Source organism: Camelina sativa, chromosome 16 (assembly GCF_030686135.1).
Source record: "Camelina sativa cultivar CO46 ecotype springtype chromosome 16, ASM3068613v1".
NCBI lineage: Eukaryota > Viridiplantae > Streptophyta > Magnoliopsida > Brassicales > Brassicaceae > Camelina > Camelina sativa.
Window position 1 is genome coordinate 18,364,283 of NC_141895.1, and position 16,100 is coordinate 18,380,382.

General features: G+C 35.2%; 2 protein-coding genes across 6 annotated transcripts; both read right to left on the reverse strand.

Annotated features, from left to right (window-relative positions):
- Positions 1-11,043: 11,043 nt before the first annotated feature.
- Positions 11,044-13,878, reverse strand: LOC104750624 (glycerate dehydrogenase HPR, peroxisomal). Of its 4 annotated transcripts, none has more exons than XM_087493265.1 (14): positions 13,780-13,878; positions 13,403-13,586; positions 13,234-13,317; positions 12,992-13,132; positions 12,729-12,850; positions 12,553-12,634; positions 12,394-12,466; positions 12,220-12,311; positions 12,067-12,141; positions 11,869-11,976; positions 11,709-11,786; positions 11,583-11,627; positions 11,379-11,493; positions 11,044-11,220 (listed from the first exon to the last, which is right to left on the reverse strand). In XM_087493265.1, the coding sequence occupies exons 2-14, from the start codon at positions 13,523-13,525 to the stop codon at positions 11,198-11,200; spliced, it is 1,161 nt and encodes a 386-aa protein (XP_087349391.1). In that variant the 5' UTR covers positions 13,526-13,586; positions 13,780-13,878; the 3' UTR covers positions 11,044-11,197. The 4 variants fall into 4 exon arrangements, with proteins under 4 accessions (XP_087349391.1, XP_087349390.1, XP_087349392.1 ...); XM_087493264.1 differs by having other exon boundaries at positions 13,775-13,863; XM_087493266.1 differs by having other exon boundaries at positions 13,403-13,590; positions 13,775-13,811.
- LOC104750626 (CDP-diacylglycerol--inositol 3-phosphatidyltransferase 1) lies at positions 13,838-16,070 on the reverse strand. Of its 2 annotated transcripts, none has more exons than XM_010472449.3 (11): positions 15,869-16,070; positions 15,586-15,696; positions 15,404-15,488; positions 15,252-15,301; positions 14,988-15,027; positions 14,851-14,895; positions 14,676-14,741; positions 14,472-14,586; positions 14,327-14,383; positions 14,153-14,251; positions 13,838-14,061 (listed from the first exon to the last, which is right to left on the reverse strand). In XM_010472449.3, the coding sequence occupies exons 2-11, from the start codon at positions 15,650-15,652 to the stop codon at positions 14,002-14,004; spliced, it is 684 nt and encodes a 227-aa protein (XP_010470751.1). In that variant the 5' UTR covers positions 15,653-15,696; positions 15,869-16,070; the 3' UTR covers positions 13,838-14,001. The 2 variants fall into 2 exon arrangements, with proteins under 2 accessions (XP_010470751.1, XP_010470752.1); XM_010472450.3 differs by having other exon boundaries at positions 15,874-16,045.
- Positions 16,071-16,100: the final 30 nt, after the last annotated feature.

Here is a 16,100-nt window from a genome sequence, read left to right on the forward strand (position 1 = left end):
CTAAACCAGACGATTATTTGATAGATAATAATGAGAATATGCTTTTCAGAGATAAGAGAAACTATAACCGTGATGACCAAAGAGAGGATTACGACAGGTTATTAAGTATGTCAACCGATGAGCAAAAAAGTGTCTACCTACAAATAATTGATGTTGTGAATCGAAACAAGGGAGGTATGTTTTTTGTTCATGGATTTGAACTACAAGAAAACATGCCTTTTGTGATGGACATATATATCGCAAATCCCTCGCAAATGTCGCAAATCGTTTCTCGCAAATTGGTCAACGTTGCAAATCCCTCACAAGTTTTCCGAGGAATAATTTTCCCTCGCAAATCCCATGCATATTGCGAGGTTCTTTTTATCTAGCAATATCCTAGAAACTTTTGTATCTAATAAATCCCTCACAAATTTGCGATGTTTTTGCAATTAATATTTCCATTGCAAATTCTAATAACGGTGAATGCCCCTTTTTCCATGCCTTTTTTTAAAAATGCTCCTCCATGTTGACCATTTTTAAAACTATCCCTATTTATGTGCAAAATGACCAAATTACCCTTTTTGAGTGACAACAAAAATGTACAGTCATCAAAATTGAAAAAATATCCCGCAAAAAAAAATTCCCGCCAAAAAATAAAATAAAAAACCCTCGCCAAAATTACAAAATTGGATTTTCCCACCAAAAATTTAGAATTTTGTATATTTTAAAAACCTTATAAATTCTTTTAAAATGTTTTGTAAAAGCGTTTACAAGGTTTTTAACAGGTTTCTAAAAGGCTTATAAAAGATTTTTTTAATAATAACCTTTTAAAAAGCTTGTAAACGCTTCTAAAAATCTTTTAAAAACATTTTAATAACCTTTTAAAAACCTTGTAAAAGTGTTTATAAGGTTGTCAACCTTTTAGAAACCTTATAAAAGCCTTGCAAATTTTTTTTGGTGGAAAAGTTTTTGGCGGGAAAATTTTTTTGTCGAAATTTTTTGTCAAACTTTTTTTGACAAAAATGTTTTGGCGAGAAAACTTTTTCGAAATTTATTTGGCAGAAAAAAATTTTGGCGGGAAAATATGTCGAAAAAATTTGTTTTTCATTTTATTGATTAAATTAATTTTCATGTAAGGATATAATAGTCATTAAAAAAAAGAGGGCAAAAATGAAAATGACCAAAAAAATGATATTTTTGTAAAAAGGTATATCAAAAAGGGTATTTCTAACAAATTCCCTATAAAAAATTAAAATTTTCGTTTTGGTAAACTTAATGAGAATTAAACCTGTAATTAAAATTAAACCTTGAAAACTTTTGCAAATTAAAGTTGTAATTAGAAATACTAAGTTTACAAAATAAGTTAACAAAACATAATAACCGATTTTGTTCTACACAAAACATTACATATGAGAGGTTCAAAGGATAGAGTTGTGACAACCCGTCCCATGGACCCCACTAGTCTCACTGCTAGCCGTCCCAACGGACTATCCGTAGGCCCACTAGCCCATCACTAGCCGGCCCAACGGACTCCAAGCTGGCCCTGCAGGGCATCGATCCTAACCCATCACTATGGATATCCAAATCCACCAGTAGGTTATTGGTGCGCCAGACGTTCCCCACCCTTTAACAACCTTTCCACAGGACAAGTTGCCACCAATTGACCAAGCCATCCTATACGGTAGGATCAAGCCACCGCGGTATTGCGTCATTACCTTTCTTCTTCCACTTACCCTACCACCGAGATATTTGATCACTCATCCGGGTCTTCAACTTCTTTTCAAACTCAGCTCTAACTCTTCCATTGATGGACGCATCCCAGTTATATGTTTGCTTGTAAAGACATAAATCATAATCAGAATCAGAATCATAACCAGAATCAAGTGATAAACACACAAAATCTGAAATTTAAACACATCAACAAATCTGTAACTTACCGCAAAAGTTTCAAACCATCGGTTTACAACCGGACCTGGTGTTTGGGTCCAATTGGCATGAGCTGATTTGAAATCTCTTTCAAAAATGGTCCGGACAGTAGCAGCAACCGAAAATCCTAGTCAAACCTACAAAACATAAGATAAAAGGAATGAGGATCATTGAAAATACAAAACATAAAGATACACTATAGGTTAGATACATAACATTTTCACCAGAGAGTATCCGGAGGTCGCTTAGGATCCAGTTTTGGTAAGCCAGCACGCCTGGGACTTGCAAGTAACTCTTCCAAAGTGAAAAAAGTTTGAGAGCATTTGGTCCACGGATGGTCCGTTGGGACGGCTAGCGGTGGGCTAGTGGTGTCCGCGGGATGGGTTGTCACAAGAGTTCATCAGTGTTTACTGTCCGATGGTAGGTTCTTTGGTGGTTACATCTCCGGTCGCAGGTCTGGTCGCCGAATATTCTCGAGGAAATCTAGCAGCAAAGTCTGGATCTTTCTCTGCAAGATAATCGAAGTATGCATCATAACTATGCCTCTTCTCTAAATTTTCTTGCATCTTCAGAGAATTTTCTTGCATCTTCTCTGCATTGGCCTGTAGTTGAGTGGCCTGAGTTGCAAGGACAGCTTCGGCAACAGCAAGCTTCGCAGCTATAACAAGTGGATCTTCAGAAGGAGGAGGCGGTTGACCAATCTGAGCTGAAGATGCTTCTGCTTGCATGTTACCAACAACATATATCCGGTTCTTTTTCTTCGGAGCAACCTGCCAAAAAAACATATACACACCATAAGTGTTTACAAAAACATAAACATATACACCATAACAAATAGTTTACACAAACACAAACATTAACATAAACAATGAATCATGTTTTACTCGGCATAAATTTGGTTCTTCACAGTTACTGATAACCCGCCAGAAGCACTACTCTCCATGTTATCTGCTGATAAAAGCTCAGACTCGGCTTCACCTATCTTTGACGACACTTCATTGTACACCTTCTCAGACATTCTATCAACAAACGACCCATCAGGTTTCCTATGAGTGTCTTTTAGGACTCGCAGGAAATCAGGTAGTGGCTCACGAGTCCTCTCAGACTAAAAACAGAGAAACAACTATATTACTATATTGTAGATATGATATGATTAAAGAACTTGTGTTAAACAGAGGTACTTACAAGCTTTCGTGCTCGGGCTTTAAAAGTGGTCTGACTAAAACAATGCTTATGTATTCCGGTGCACCCAGGATCACTATAGTGAGCATTACAACTATTGATACTCTTTGCTTCTGATTATGGTTCACACCAAAACTTGACCAAGCCATCCTCTACGGTAGGATCAAGCCACCGCGGCATTGCGTCATTACCTTTCTTCTTCCACTTACCCTACCACCGAGATACTTGATTACTCATCCGGGTCTTCAACTTCTTTTCAAACTCAGCTCTAACTCTTCCATTGATGGACACATCCCAGTTATATGTTTGCTTGTAAAGACATAAATCATAATCAGAATCAGAATCATAACTAGAATCAAGTGATAAACACACAAAATCTGTAATTTAAACACATCAACAAATCTGTAACTTACCGCAAAAGTTTCAAACCACCGGTTTACAACCGGACCTGGTGTTTGGGTCCAATTGACATGAGCTGATTTGAAATCTCTTTCAAAAATGGTCCGGACAGTAGCAGCAACCGAAAATCCTGGTCAAACCTACAAAACATAAGATAAAAGGAATGAGGATCATTGAAAATACAAAACATAAAGATAAACTATAGGTTAGATACATAACATTCTCACCAGAGAGTACCCGGAGGTCGCTTAGGTCCAGTTTTGGTAAGCCAGCACGCCCGAGACTTGCAAGTAACTCTTCCAAAGTGAAAAAAGTTTGAGAGACAGACATACTGTTGACACGCGAAGTTGATTGCTGAGGAGGAAGATCATTTTGCACCCCTGAAGAGGTTGCATTACGGTTATCTTGTGTTGCTGGTGAGGTTCCCTGAGAAGAAGCGGGAGAAGGTACCCTTTGAGCAGGGCCAGTAGAGCGTATCCATCAAGCAGAGATGGGAGGAGATAACTGATAGACAGGTTTTCACCCAGGGTATCAATTCTCTATGCAGTTGTAGTACAAAGGGTTATCAATCCAAATGGTTGTTTATGCTAGCAGGAAGGATGCAATCAGAATAATGCAAGTCAAGCCAAGCAGTTGTAGGGTTTTATCTAACAATCCTAAAATAATAAAAGAAAAGAATATAAACAAAGAACCACACAACCTAAGCACTCGATGCAAGCATTCGAGTACATGATCGGGTGGGGTGATCGAGTAAGCAAATGAAATATGAACAACTCGAGGGGTTACTCGATGTAGGTTATCGTGTACCTGATCGGGTAAGAGATCGAGTAACGAATGAAAATGCAAGCTATTAAAATACGAAAGCTTCTAAGGATGGGGTAATCGAATCATAAGTGTTCCTAACCAGTACATATGCCTTACATGCCTAAAGAATATATTTCCTAGACAATGAATCTCTCAAATCTTGTTAAAACACTCTAGTGATAGAAACAATCAACCTTGATCACTCCCCTACCCAACTCTCGTTGGAGAAACATGACCAAGCAGACATTAAGATCTGATTTATTATTGTCAGTAAACCCCTTACTCATCTAATCTCTTAGGCTAAGTGAGTAAACCTCTAGCATTGGTTGATTCAAACATCTCATCTACACCTCTCGGTGGTAAAACACCTTAGATCTAATCTCACCCTCTCGGTTTGTTGACAGCATTAAGAACACCAATCTAGACGGAAATCTATTAAACATATACAATCAACTAAGACATCCTAACCGATCAAGAACACAACATCATCTATCCCATCCCTAGAAACATTACTACACTACTCGGAAATCATAGCAAGAAACATAACAACAAATATGAAAGAAAATTGCATTATATTAAACGATAGAGTAGAGGTATAAGAGTACAAGAAGGAAATCTAAAGAAATGATAAAAAGTTATGAAATAAAATCTAAAACAAAAGGGAAAAGTGTTTGAGTCGCTCAATTCTCTCACAGAAGCTCTCGCTCTCTGGTTTGAGGTTCTGCAGTGTGCTCGTTTGCGAGGAAGGAGAGGAGGGGTTTATATATGGAAACCCCTTTGACCTAGCTTCCCAGACCTGCCCGATGGTCCACTCGATGGGGTACACGAGGATGAAGTCGGGTTACTCCTCGAGTAGATCTTCGGGTTGTTCTTCCGGCTCTTGGATCCTCCTCGATTGTGTTGGGGTTCGGACTTGTTCTTCCAGCTCGATGGCTCCTTCGGGTACATGCTCGGGTTTGTCCTTGTTTTTCCCCATTTTAGGCTCTTAAGCACCTATTTTTTCATCCAAAATATGCAAATGCAAAAATGCAACACCCTAAATAGCCTAAAAGTGAATTCCTACAATTAATGACCTAAAAAAATACTAAGTTAAGGGTATGAACAATGCAAAATATGGACAAAAAAGGATGCTAAAAACATGTAAATTAGAGAGTTATCAATAACCCTTGAGATGATATGAACTGGGTGTAAACATTTTGGTTTACAGACCCGTTTATCTAGCAAATCAGTCGCAAATCAGTCGCAAATTTGTCGCAAACCTTGTATATTTAATTTATAAAAACCATCAAAATAATTTTAAAAGTTAGTAAAATTAACTTTCAAGTATATTATAAGGTCCAATGTCTCATCATACTCTTTTCTATCATCTTTTTAATCATTAATAGTAATGTATTAGTAATGTATTTCAGAATAATTCACCTTATGAACACATTGAAATATATTTCAGAATAATTATATTAAGTTTTGTAATATTTATAAAAAAAATAATTTCCTAATTTTGCAATGGATTTGCTATGGCTATCGCAATTCACTCGCATGTCCATAGCAATTTTGCTATGGATTGTGTTTTTGCAAATGCGTCGCAATATTGCGATTGATTTGCGAGGAAGGTGACATTCCCTGCGAATTTTTCGTAAATGCCTCGCAAATGAGCAGCGGATTTGCGACGACTGGCTTCCTCGCAATTTTGCGAGGGATTTGCTAGGGATCTTTTGTTTCTCGTACTTTCCTGGCAAATCCACCGCAAATTTGCGAGAGCTATAGTCCGTCGCAACTCGTCCTTGCAAAACGCGTGTTTTCTTGTAGTGTTGGTGATACTGGAAAAACATTCTTGTGGAGTATTCTTGGCGCTGATATTCGATCTAGGGATGATATTGTTCTTAATTTGCATCAAGTGGTATAGCTGCTTTACTTATGGAAGGTGGTCGGACAGCTCATTCTAGATTTAGTATACCCATCAATGTGGATAAATATACAACATGTTCAACAGATGGTCAATCCCATCCCACTGAGTTAATTAGAGAAGCAAAGCTCATTATATTGGATGAGGCTCCAATGATGAAAATATTTTGTTTTGAAACGTTGGATAGGAGTATGCGAGATATTATGAAATGTGATCGAGTTTTTGGAGGTAAAGTTTTTGTTTTAGGGGGTAATTTAGACAGATTCTACTGGTTGTGCCAGAGGCTGGTAGAGTTGGGACAGTTTTAGCCTCTATAAACTCATTGTTGCTTTGAGATAGTTGTAGGGCAGCTTACACAAAACATGAGACTTTGAGGGCCAGTTAATAGTCAAGATGCGGATGCTCTCTCTACGTTTTCAAAATAGCTAATCGATGGGGATGGAAAAAACAACAAGCCTAACAATAGAGAGGTCGAAATAGAAATACCCGTGGATTTATTAATTATGGGATGTGACGATCATGTACAAGCAATTGTTATAGAGATCTACGATAATTCGTTTGCAAGAAGGACCGATGCAAAAATCGTTTGCGAAAGAGCTATTTTTAGTCAAAGAAATGATGACGTTGATAAATTAAATTAATCACAGCTTCCAGGTATATTAAGAGTTCATTTTTGTATACAAAATTCAATATAAACATTTTCTTATTTTGGTTTTATTATATACTAGGGAAGAGAGACAATATTTGAGTTCAGATAGTATTGAGACTTCCGATACAAGTGCTTACAACGATATGATCTACACTTAGGAATTCTTAAACAGTATTCACGTTTATGGATTACCTTTAATCGTGACTCTTTGTATACAAATCTCAATTCCCTTTTTCTTTTTCGATAACAGAGAAGAAACAAGAAAAAACCTAATTTGAGAAAATCATGAGATTCGATTATATTGCTGATCTTCATCTTGAAAGAACTAATTGGTGTATCCACGCCAAGATCTTACATTCTTGGAGAAAAGAATGATACCACGATGAAGCTGCTCCAACCATTGAGTCCAAAGAATTACTTTCGATTCGTGGATTTGGATGATATATATATCGTGGAAGAATAAATCATCCCATCTCTTTTGGTAAGTGTTTCTTTAATAAATTTTATATTGTTATGGTACAATCCGTGAATATAGTTAAATGTATTTTTGTGTTTGGAAATCTTTAATCTTCTTAGGTATTTTGTAACTTTGTGTATTGGTCCCTCCCATATGAAAGTACAAATTAAACTTTTACCAAAAATAGATATGCAACACTTTGGAAAGCTAAATTTTGTCTTCTTCTCGAATTAGATGTTTGTGGGTGTATAATAGATGTGGGACAAAAAAAGACATGAGAGTGCCAATAATAGTAATGAAGTTGTCATCACGCTATTAAATGGCAGGTAAAAGACATTTACTCTATCTTTAAGACACTTACATTTCAAGTAGTCTCTGTTAAGATTTTAAAAATTTGTTAAACGTGTAGGAATGAAACTTTGAAGTGTCGTGCCAAAGACAACTACGCTTCTCAATTCATGTATTCATGGGAATCAAATGGTTGCCATCTCATATATAAATAAGAACTTGTGTTTTGAGTAATGCGGTTTATGAATATCGGAGAATATGAAGGTATTTAACATCACAAGGCTATGTAAGATGTTATTATGTACATTAAAATCAAGTTGTCTATGATGTTAAAGTAAAATTGTTTATTACACTTTATATATTTACAGGTCTGAATTCGCTGGAAGTTATTACATAAATCATGTGATGGAGCATCAAGGTGAAAACTCAGGAACTTAGATGTAAAGAATGGAGCCTTGAAGATTTTTTTTTATATATATTTGAATGTCTAAAAAATTCTGAATGTTTATACTAACCGCTACTTGAAATCCAAATATGTTTTACTCTCATCTTTATTTTGTAACTGAGATAACACATTATAATATTGATCTTTTGGAATTTGCTTACGCTTAAAAAAATTTTGAATTTACTTATTGAATCTTAATATCTATTTACTACAGGTTAATTGTTTATTTATAAGACTTAATTAATATTTTACATTGAGAATATTATGGATCTTTAGAAAGTAAACCTTTCTGTATATGTGCAAATACAAAAAGTTATTGACAATCAAAAAAATCATTATAAACTTTTTTCAAAAGATAAAACACTATATTTTACATATTACATATTAAATCAAAAAAAGCAGCATATCCTAAAGTATCAAAACTATTTTTTTTAAAATTTTATTACCGCGCTTACACGCGGGTACCTCCCAAATAACAACATATTTTACATAACTTTAAAGTCATTAAAACTTTTTCTAAATCCTAAACCAATACCCCTTTTTCAGCAAATTATTTGTTCAAAGTCCATAGATCTTTCAAAAGATTTTGTACTTGTAGATATGGCAAAGTGACTAAAAATAAAATGCCTTACGTTAAACCATATCAAAAGCCTTTGGTAGATTTTCACTGCTATATTAAAGTTTACTATTATTAATTTATTATAACTACCACTAATAGAATATTTGAATTTGACTCTCATTTACCATTACTAGGGATGAGGCCCGCGAGTTGCGCGGGGTTGTTTGCTATTGTTATTTTTTTTTTCCGTTCACTATTTTTAATTATATTTTATAGATGGTTGATTGTATTTGCATTTTCCTATTAGTTTGGGTATATTTTACTGTTTTCCTTATTCTAATCATATATTTTGCTTATTCATCTGTATCATTTTGTTTCGCATTTGGGAAAATCCAAAAACTACTTTTCCAACTCGATATGTTAAGCTATAGTAAAAAGATAAACTTATACTTTTGTTTGTAGTAGAAACACTTCTCACATGTGGAGTCCATGTCTTTGAGGTGCGAGTATCTTGTTGGTTTCATATGTTTAAGTGAGATGAAATAATATCGCTTTCTTGCCACTATAATCCCATGTAATGGGATTTTGATGTTTTTCCAGCAAGTGTCAACCATGAAGTGTCTTCAGTCCACTTAAGCTTGTTGAGATAGATTTTTCCTTCTACGATTAATGGCATACAAGTAGAATGCTTCTAGCTTCCCTGCATTTGCTGTGAAGCTCAAATGGTGGAGACCTGTGACATAGACTCATATAGTCATAGTCATTAAGACATTTCTTCATGATCATGAGGGCAATGTATTGGATTGATAGTAATGGTTTCTTCACCAACAAAGGCTCCGAATTTTTGGAGCGAGACTGAGTTTTTGGAGCACACGTTCGTCATTTGCTGATGCGCCGAATTCTTTGCATGAAAGCGGATGCAGTTATGGAAAATCTTCGGCGGAGGTAGCAGCGACTTTTAAAATTAACTATTATTCTCAGATTGAAGAAGTGATTCCAGTTGACTTATTTCTGTGTTTTTCGGATCCACTGTTGTAAATCGAACTGTTGTAATTGTGCAAATTGCGAAGTATCTTTATTCTACAAAATTAAATAGATTTATCACAAATGTGATTGATCGTTCCTCTTCCTGAACATCCTAATTACACATATTAATGATCCATTGTGTATTATTTATTTTTGTATGTATGCCCACGTTGCCCGATCAATTTCACAAGCTTAATTTTAATGCTCTTTTAGTGTGTGATTGGTTTTCATATTAATTTTATCAAATTTTAGTAGATAATCACACATATGTGATGAATTTTTCCTTTTTTGTGAACGTCCAAATTAATAATCTTAAATATGGTTCATTGTGTACTATTTATTTCGTATGTAAAATGCCCACGTTCTCCAGTTTCACAACTATAATTTTATTGCTCTTTTAATGTCTAATTATTATGAATCTATCACTACTATAATAATTTTTATTGCAAATAACTTTCTTAAATTTGTTTTAAAATTTTCTACCTTTTTGTTATATTCAGAATAAGTTTTTTTTTTATAAATTTTATATTTCAAGTAACCTTATACATTTATCTTAAATATATACATCATTTTATTTTTGAGCACTTGATAGTATTTTCCCCTTTTTTTTGATATACCTTTGTTTAACAAAATTCACCTTTTTAATTTTTAATACGATAAATAACATAGATCATATATAATATGCACCAATTCTTTACATCTTAATCGGTAATATGATATGATTTTTTTATTTTAACAGTAACAAATAAAGTCGTAAGTTTAAAATATATATATATTGTTTTATTATACTGTAACTAATAATATGCATCAAATCCTTCTACTTTTTAATTGGTGACATGAATATATAATTGAACACAAAATGAACAACTTCTTATTTTGATTACTAAACCATTTAATTCTTATGTTTTTTTTTAAAAAAAAATCTTATTAATCACTAATCTTATTAGATATGTGAGTCTTTCTTTCCCATTGATTTAGTTGTTGGTTCAGCTTGCTAAAATTTTAAATTTAAATCAATTTCAAATCTAATTTCAGTTTAAACTGGAATTATTTAATTTTGAAATTAAAACCAGTTTGACTTTGGTTTATCTTGACACTGGCCATTAGTTTTGGTCAACATAGATGACTTTGGTTAATTAATGAAGTTAACGTTGATGGAATCCGGTTAAGCTCTAAATCCTAGGTATATGTCATATTGAAATCAAATAATCAAATGGGCCAGTCCAATATTAAAAGGCTTGCACAGATTTAGTGGGCATAAATTTAGTAGTCTTCACAAAATTAGTAAAATATATTGAGATGCTGATATGGATAGCTTTAAAATGAGAAAACTCTGCTATTATATATATATATATATATATAGATATATATATATATATTTGTTTACTTAACATGTACTCGTAGCAAATTTATGGAATCAAGGAAGTTAAGAAAAGTCTTCAGCAATATAACACTTTAAAAGAGTGATTTATATGTGATCCAACATGGTTGTTGCATATACATTACCCATAAACACAACTTGACACCATCATATATTCACTAAAAGGATTCTTCCAAATGTCCCCTTCTTCATACTCAACTCATAGCTTCGAAACAGGCAATCCTGAAAAATCCCAAAGATATATATATACATGAGAGTACTTTCAATAAACAATTGGAACAAATTGGTATAAGTGGCATAGAAAATGGTTTGTTTGTTTGTGTTTATGTTTGAATCTTTTGTTGAACTGCAATGGAGGCATTGAGTCTTGAGTGTAGTACCTAAGGCCTTTGAGTTGACGATGCTTGGACTTGCATTAGGTGGTGAAGCATTTTCGTTCAAGAATGGGTCTACTCGGTTCGGGTCATTCCAAATTGGGTACCCTTTGACCCTTCCCTGTTAAAACATTTCCAGAAGAAGATGGTCAGAAGTTATCATTTTGAATCTTACAAAACAAAGAGGGTTTTTGGAATGAGAATGCATACGAGGACATTGAGAGCTGCAAGTGTAGCCATTCCTTCACGAGTCCACTGTCATCGTCATCAGAAGAAGAATCAAGTCAGTTTTGTTAATTATCTATTTAGACAAAAAGAAACATTTCAGTTTGTTACCTTTGAAGCAGAAGCAATGTGAGGAACAACAACAGCGTTTTTCATATCAGCAAGCCCTGGTTTCATGAATGGCTCTTCCTGAAACAATGTGATATTTACCAGTTACTTGTTAAGCCCCCAGAGATAAACTCTTCTGTTTTGTGTTGATCATAGCATATACCTCAAACACATCAAGACCAACTCGGAACATTGGGTTCTCTCTGAGATGATCAACCAGAGCTGCTTCATCGATCACGGGACCTCTACTGCAGTTCACAAGGATTGCTTCCTAAAGCATTTATATATTCCATCAGAACAAGATCAACTTGACACCATTAATAAGAAGGGATCAAATCAAATAGCTAAAGCGAAATCACACCTTTTTCATCATGGCAAGCCTCTCCTTGTTGACAAGGTGGTAAGTGGTTTTGTCAAGCACCGGGTGAAGACTTATCTGTTTCAGATCACAACTAGTTCAGTTTCTAGCTAAGATATTACACTAACAGTTGGTGTCTCTAAGGATTCCTTTTACCAGATCAGCCTCACGCAGCACCTCCTCCATGGACGAAGCTCGTTTCCACGTAACAGGTTGCTCCCCGTTTGCTTTCAAGAATTGTCCATAAGCTGCCAATGACCATTATCTCATAAACTTCAACATGAAGAAAGAAGAAAAGAGAGTAGAGGTATTGTTAGATACTGTACATACCTGTCACAAACTTCTCAAGACGAGTAGATTGGTAAAGATCAAAGTAGATCAAGTTCATCTTGAACCCTTCAACCTATTTTGAATTCAAAGAGGTCAACAAAAGGAAGAAGCTCTTGTGTACGATCAAAATTTACAAATGCCATGTTGTAAGAGGCATACCATCATTCTAGCATAAGCAGATCCAATACGTCCAGCTCCAATAACTCCCACAGTCTGTCCTTTAAGTAAGTTACCAACAAACCTACCAAAAATTAAACAAACAAAATTTATAGATAAGCTCCAAGGACGAAACTAAAACAGGCTTCTTGATTTGAAAAAGTGCAGTGAGATCTTACAGATGAGGAAGCCATCCCTCGTACAAGCCACCTCTCATGAATTCATCAGCTTCAACAATTCTTCTTGCAGCAGCCAAGGAAAGTGAAGCAGCTAGTTCGGCCGTTGTCTCGGTCAACACTCCCTATCCAATTCAAACAAATAACACTCATCGACATCTTTATGTTTTGTCTTGTCAAAATGATCTAGTAACCATTTCCTAAACCTATATATGGAACTAAAACTTGTTTTTTGTTGTATATTAGGATAGTTCTCGATATATTACCGGAGTGTTACCAACGGCAATTCCATACTTATTGGCAGCTTCAACATCGACGTTGTTGTAACCAACGGCCATGTTACTGAAAGCTTTCCCTCCAGCTTTGCTCAGAGCTGAAAACAGAGTCTCTCCCCAATCTTCCGTCAACTATAACAAACCAAAACTTAACCCATTTTTACTTTACTTCCATATGGATTGGTATAGAAATAGACACTGTCATCTTTCTCTTTTTTCCATCATATCATTACCTGACCGATGACTCCATCACACTTGTCTCCAATCAGATCAATGATATCTTCAACAGACAAGATCGTCTTCTTCAAATGACATATCTGTTATCCAAAAAAACAGAAGCTTTAGTCCGGATTTATCAAAACTGTAATATTCTTGATACTTACAAACAAGAAAGAATCATACCTCAACACGACAACCTTGGTCTACCAAGAGATTGATCCAGCGAGTACCAGGCATCGGTTTTGTGCTGACGACTCTGTACTTCCCATTCGGGTTGTACACTTCAATGGACATCGGTTTCGCCATGGCAGAGAAAAGAGAATGCTTCAGTTGTTTCTGTGGTGAGAATTTGGAAACCGAGGAGGTCCTGCCTTTTAAAAAAAGTTCAGTTCTTTAGCTCAGTCAGTAGGATTTATGTGGTTTGTAATAGAAATCAAGATCCAACGGTCGATTTTGGATGATTATTATCTACGTTTTCTGTTTTGTTTTTGGTGTGGTTCATATGTTGATGATGAGTGACAGAAACTGATTCGTGTGTATTATCTGAGGCTCGACCTTACGTTTCAGAACGAGATAATGCTGACGTGTCCGTATCCGACTCAACTCTGCATCATAAACTGAATAAAATAGTAATCAAGATTATATGTACAAAACAAGATTATGTCAAAAGGCAAATTAATATTCTTCATCTCCATTAAAAACAACTATCTACATCCACAGTGAAAACAGAACACACAGTTAAAAAAAAATGAAAAAGTTGCAGGTTCAGAAAAAGGGGAAGATCAAGGCTTCTGCTGCTTCTCTATGTCATACAGTACACAAACGTCTGCAGCCGTTTTCATCTGCCACAAGTCAAAATCCATTTAGAACCAAAACAGCTTCTAATAATGGGGGATTAGTGGCAGATTTGGCTAAGATATTATTAGCTTTTACCTGAATGACATTGACGGTCTGCTTCATCGACCAACCAAACAATGTCAAAGCCAGGAGAAAAGAGAGTGGTGAAATCTGAGTTAATGTGGCAACTACGACCTGCAGTGAAAGCCATCTTTTAATAATTGAGCAGCAGTAAGACTGAGAGCAACTAAATGAAAGAAAAGAGCTAACATTCAGGAGATTTTCGGATTGATTCTTTGCAATGAGAAGGAGGATGATATACAGAACCTGCACAATTTGAAGAAGATTTGCCCTGTAAGAAGGATGACATCGTTTTAAAGGATTAACATGGAAATAAAGAGACTGATTCAATCACCTCGCAAGAAACACAGCAATAACACATAAATATCCGGTTTCCATAGTAGAGTCTAAAAAGCCAGCTTGTGCTGTCTTTCACATCCTTATGGCTGCTTTTCCCTGCTAGAAACGTACTGCGAGTATTGTATTGGCTTAGAAACTGGAGATTTGAAAATTTTAGAGAAGAATTCACGGTGAAATAAGAAAAGGTTAATTAGCATACCTGTACATCTGCAGCCAGTGACTAGCAATATCTAAAGCCAGCAATGAAAGGAAGACCAAGCTAGGCCTATTTACAAGAGAAAGGAAAATGCATTAGATAAGGATGAACCCAGTCTACACCACACTCCAGAGATGCTACGGAAAAGAGATACTGTAGTACATAGAAATATCCTCACCTGTAGATTTGAGAGAGAATCACGAGTAGACAGGCCGTGCTAACTCTGTAACCCAAAATGACCACAGACACAATGTCAGAATTTATGAAACAGATAAGTAGTTTGATCCTTGCATATATATGTCTAAGAAGATTCACCTATCTGTGACCATGTCAAGAACAGCTCCAAATGTTGAAACTGAGGAAGAAAGAAAGAGAAGCGAGTCAAGTTCTAGCTTCCTCAATATTACAGTAATGGCATGGGATGCATGTCTTAGATTATAGAATCACAAAGAAAAAAAAGCCTATTACATTGAAACTAAACACTAGCAATATACTATCCTAATCTTGATCATAGGATCTTTTGAGCAATCATACGCAATGAAAATGTGAATTTATAAAACAAGAGAGAAGAAATTGAACCTTGGTTGAATCTACGAGCAACCCATCCATCCACAGCATCACAACAAAAGCTAGAGAGAAAGCCACATTGATCAATAAAGACTATTAAAGCCATTACCCAAAACATGATAAATCTCAAATGGAAAAAAGATCAATGAAGAAAGTTGCAGGACCTGAAGAAATAAAGGACAGAGAAAAGTGTCTTGTTGGAGAAACACACAGCAAAAGCAACACAGTTCAAGAGAACTCGCATGTACCCTGAAGCAATCAATACAAAAAAAATCATCACAGCAACAAATCTTAAATGCTAAGTAAAGAAAAAAGCTGCGTTAAGATATATATATCAATGACCCACCAACAATATTAGGTATATAAAGGTAAACAGACAACTTTTGAGGTCTAGGTCTCTCCTTTTTAGCCATCACAAAAGCTTAAGAACTTGCAAAATCGATTTCTCAAGATCCACCTACACACATAGCAAAAAAAAAGAAAACACTTTTCTCAAAACCCATCAACGGAAAATGCATATAGACACGAACCCATCTCTGTAAAAACACAACTTCATTCGATTCTCGTAAACCCCCAGAAATCCAAATTCAGTAGAAAACAAACGAAATCGAAGAGGAAAGAGAACAAACCTCACTTGTGAAATGGGTTAGGCGATGTGAAGATCTACAAGTGAGAGATGTCGAAAGCTTTCTAATCTTGAATTGGAACCCAAAATCGAATCAGATTCGCCGCTATTATGAAGTTTCAACGAAATATTCTCAATCTGGCAGCTTTTGAACATTCAAGAAAAAGAAAAAAAAAAAAAAGTATTGAGATTTCTGATTTAGAAATGTCAATGTTTATCTTAATTTACCAATTAAA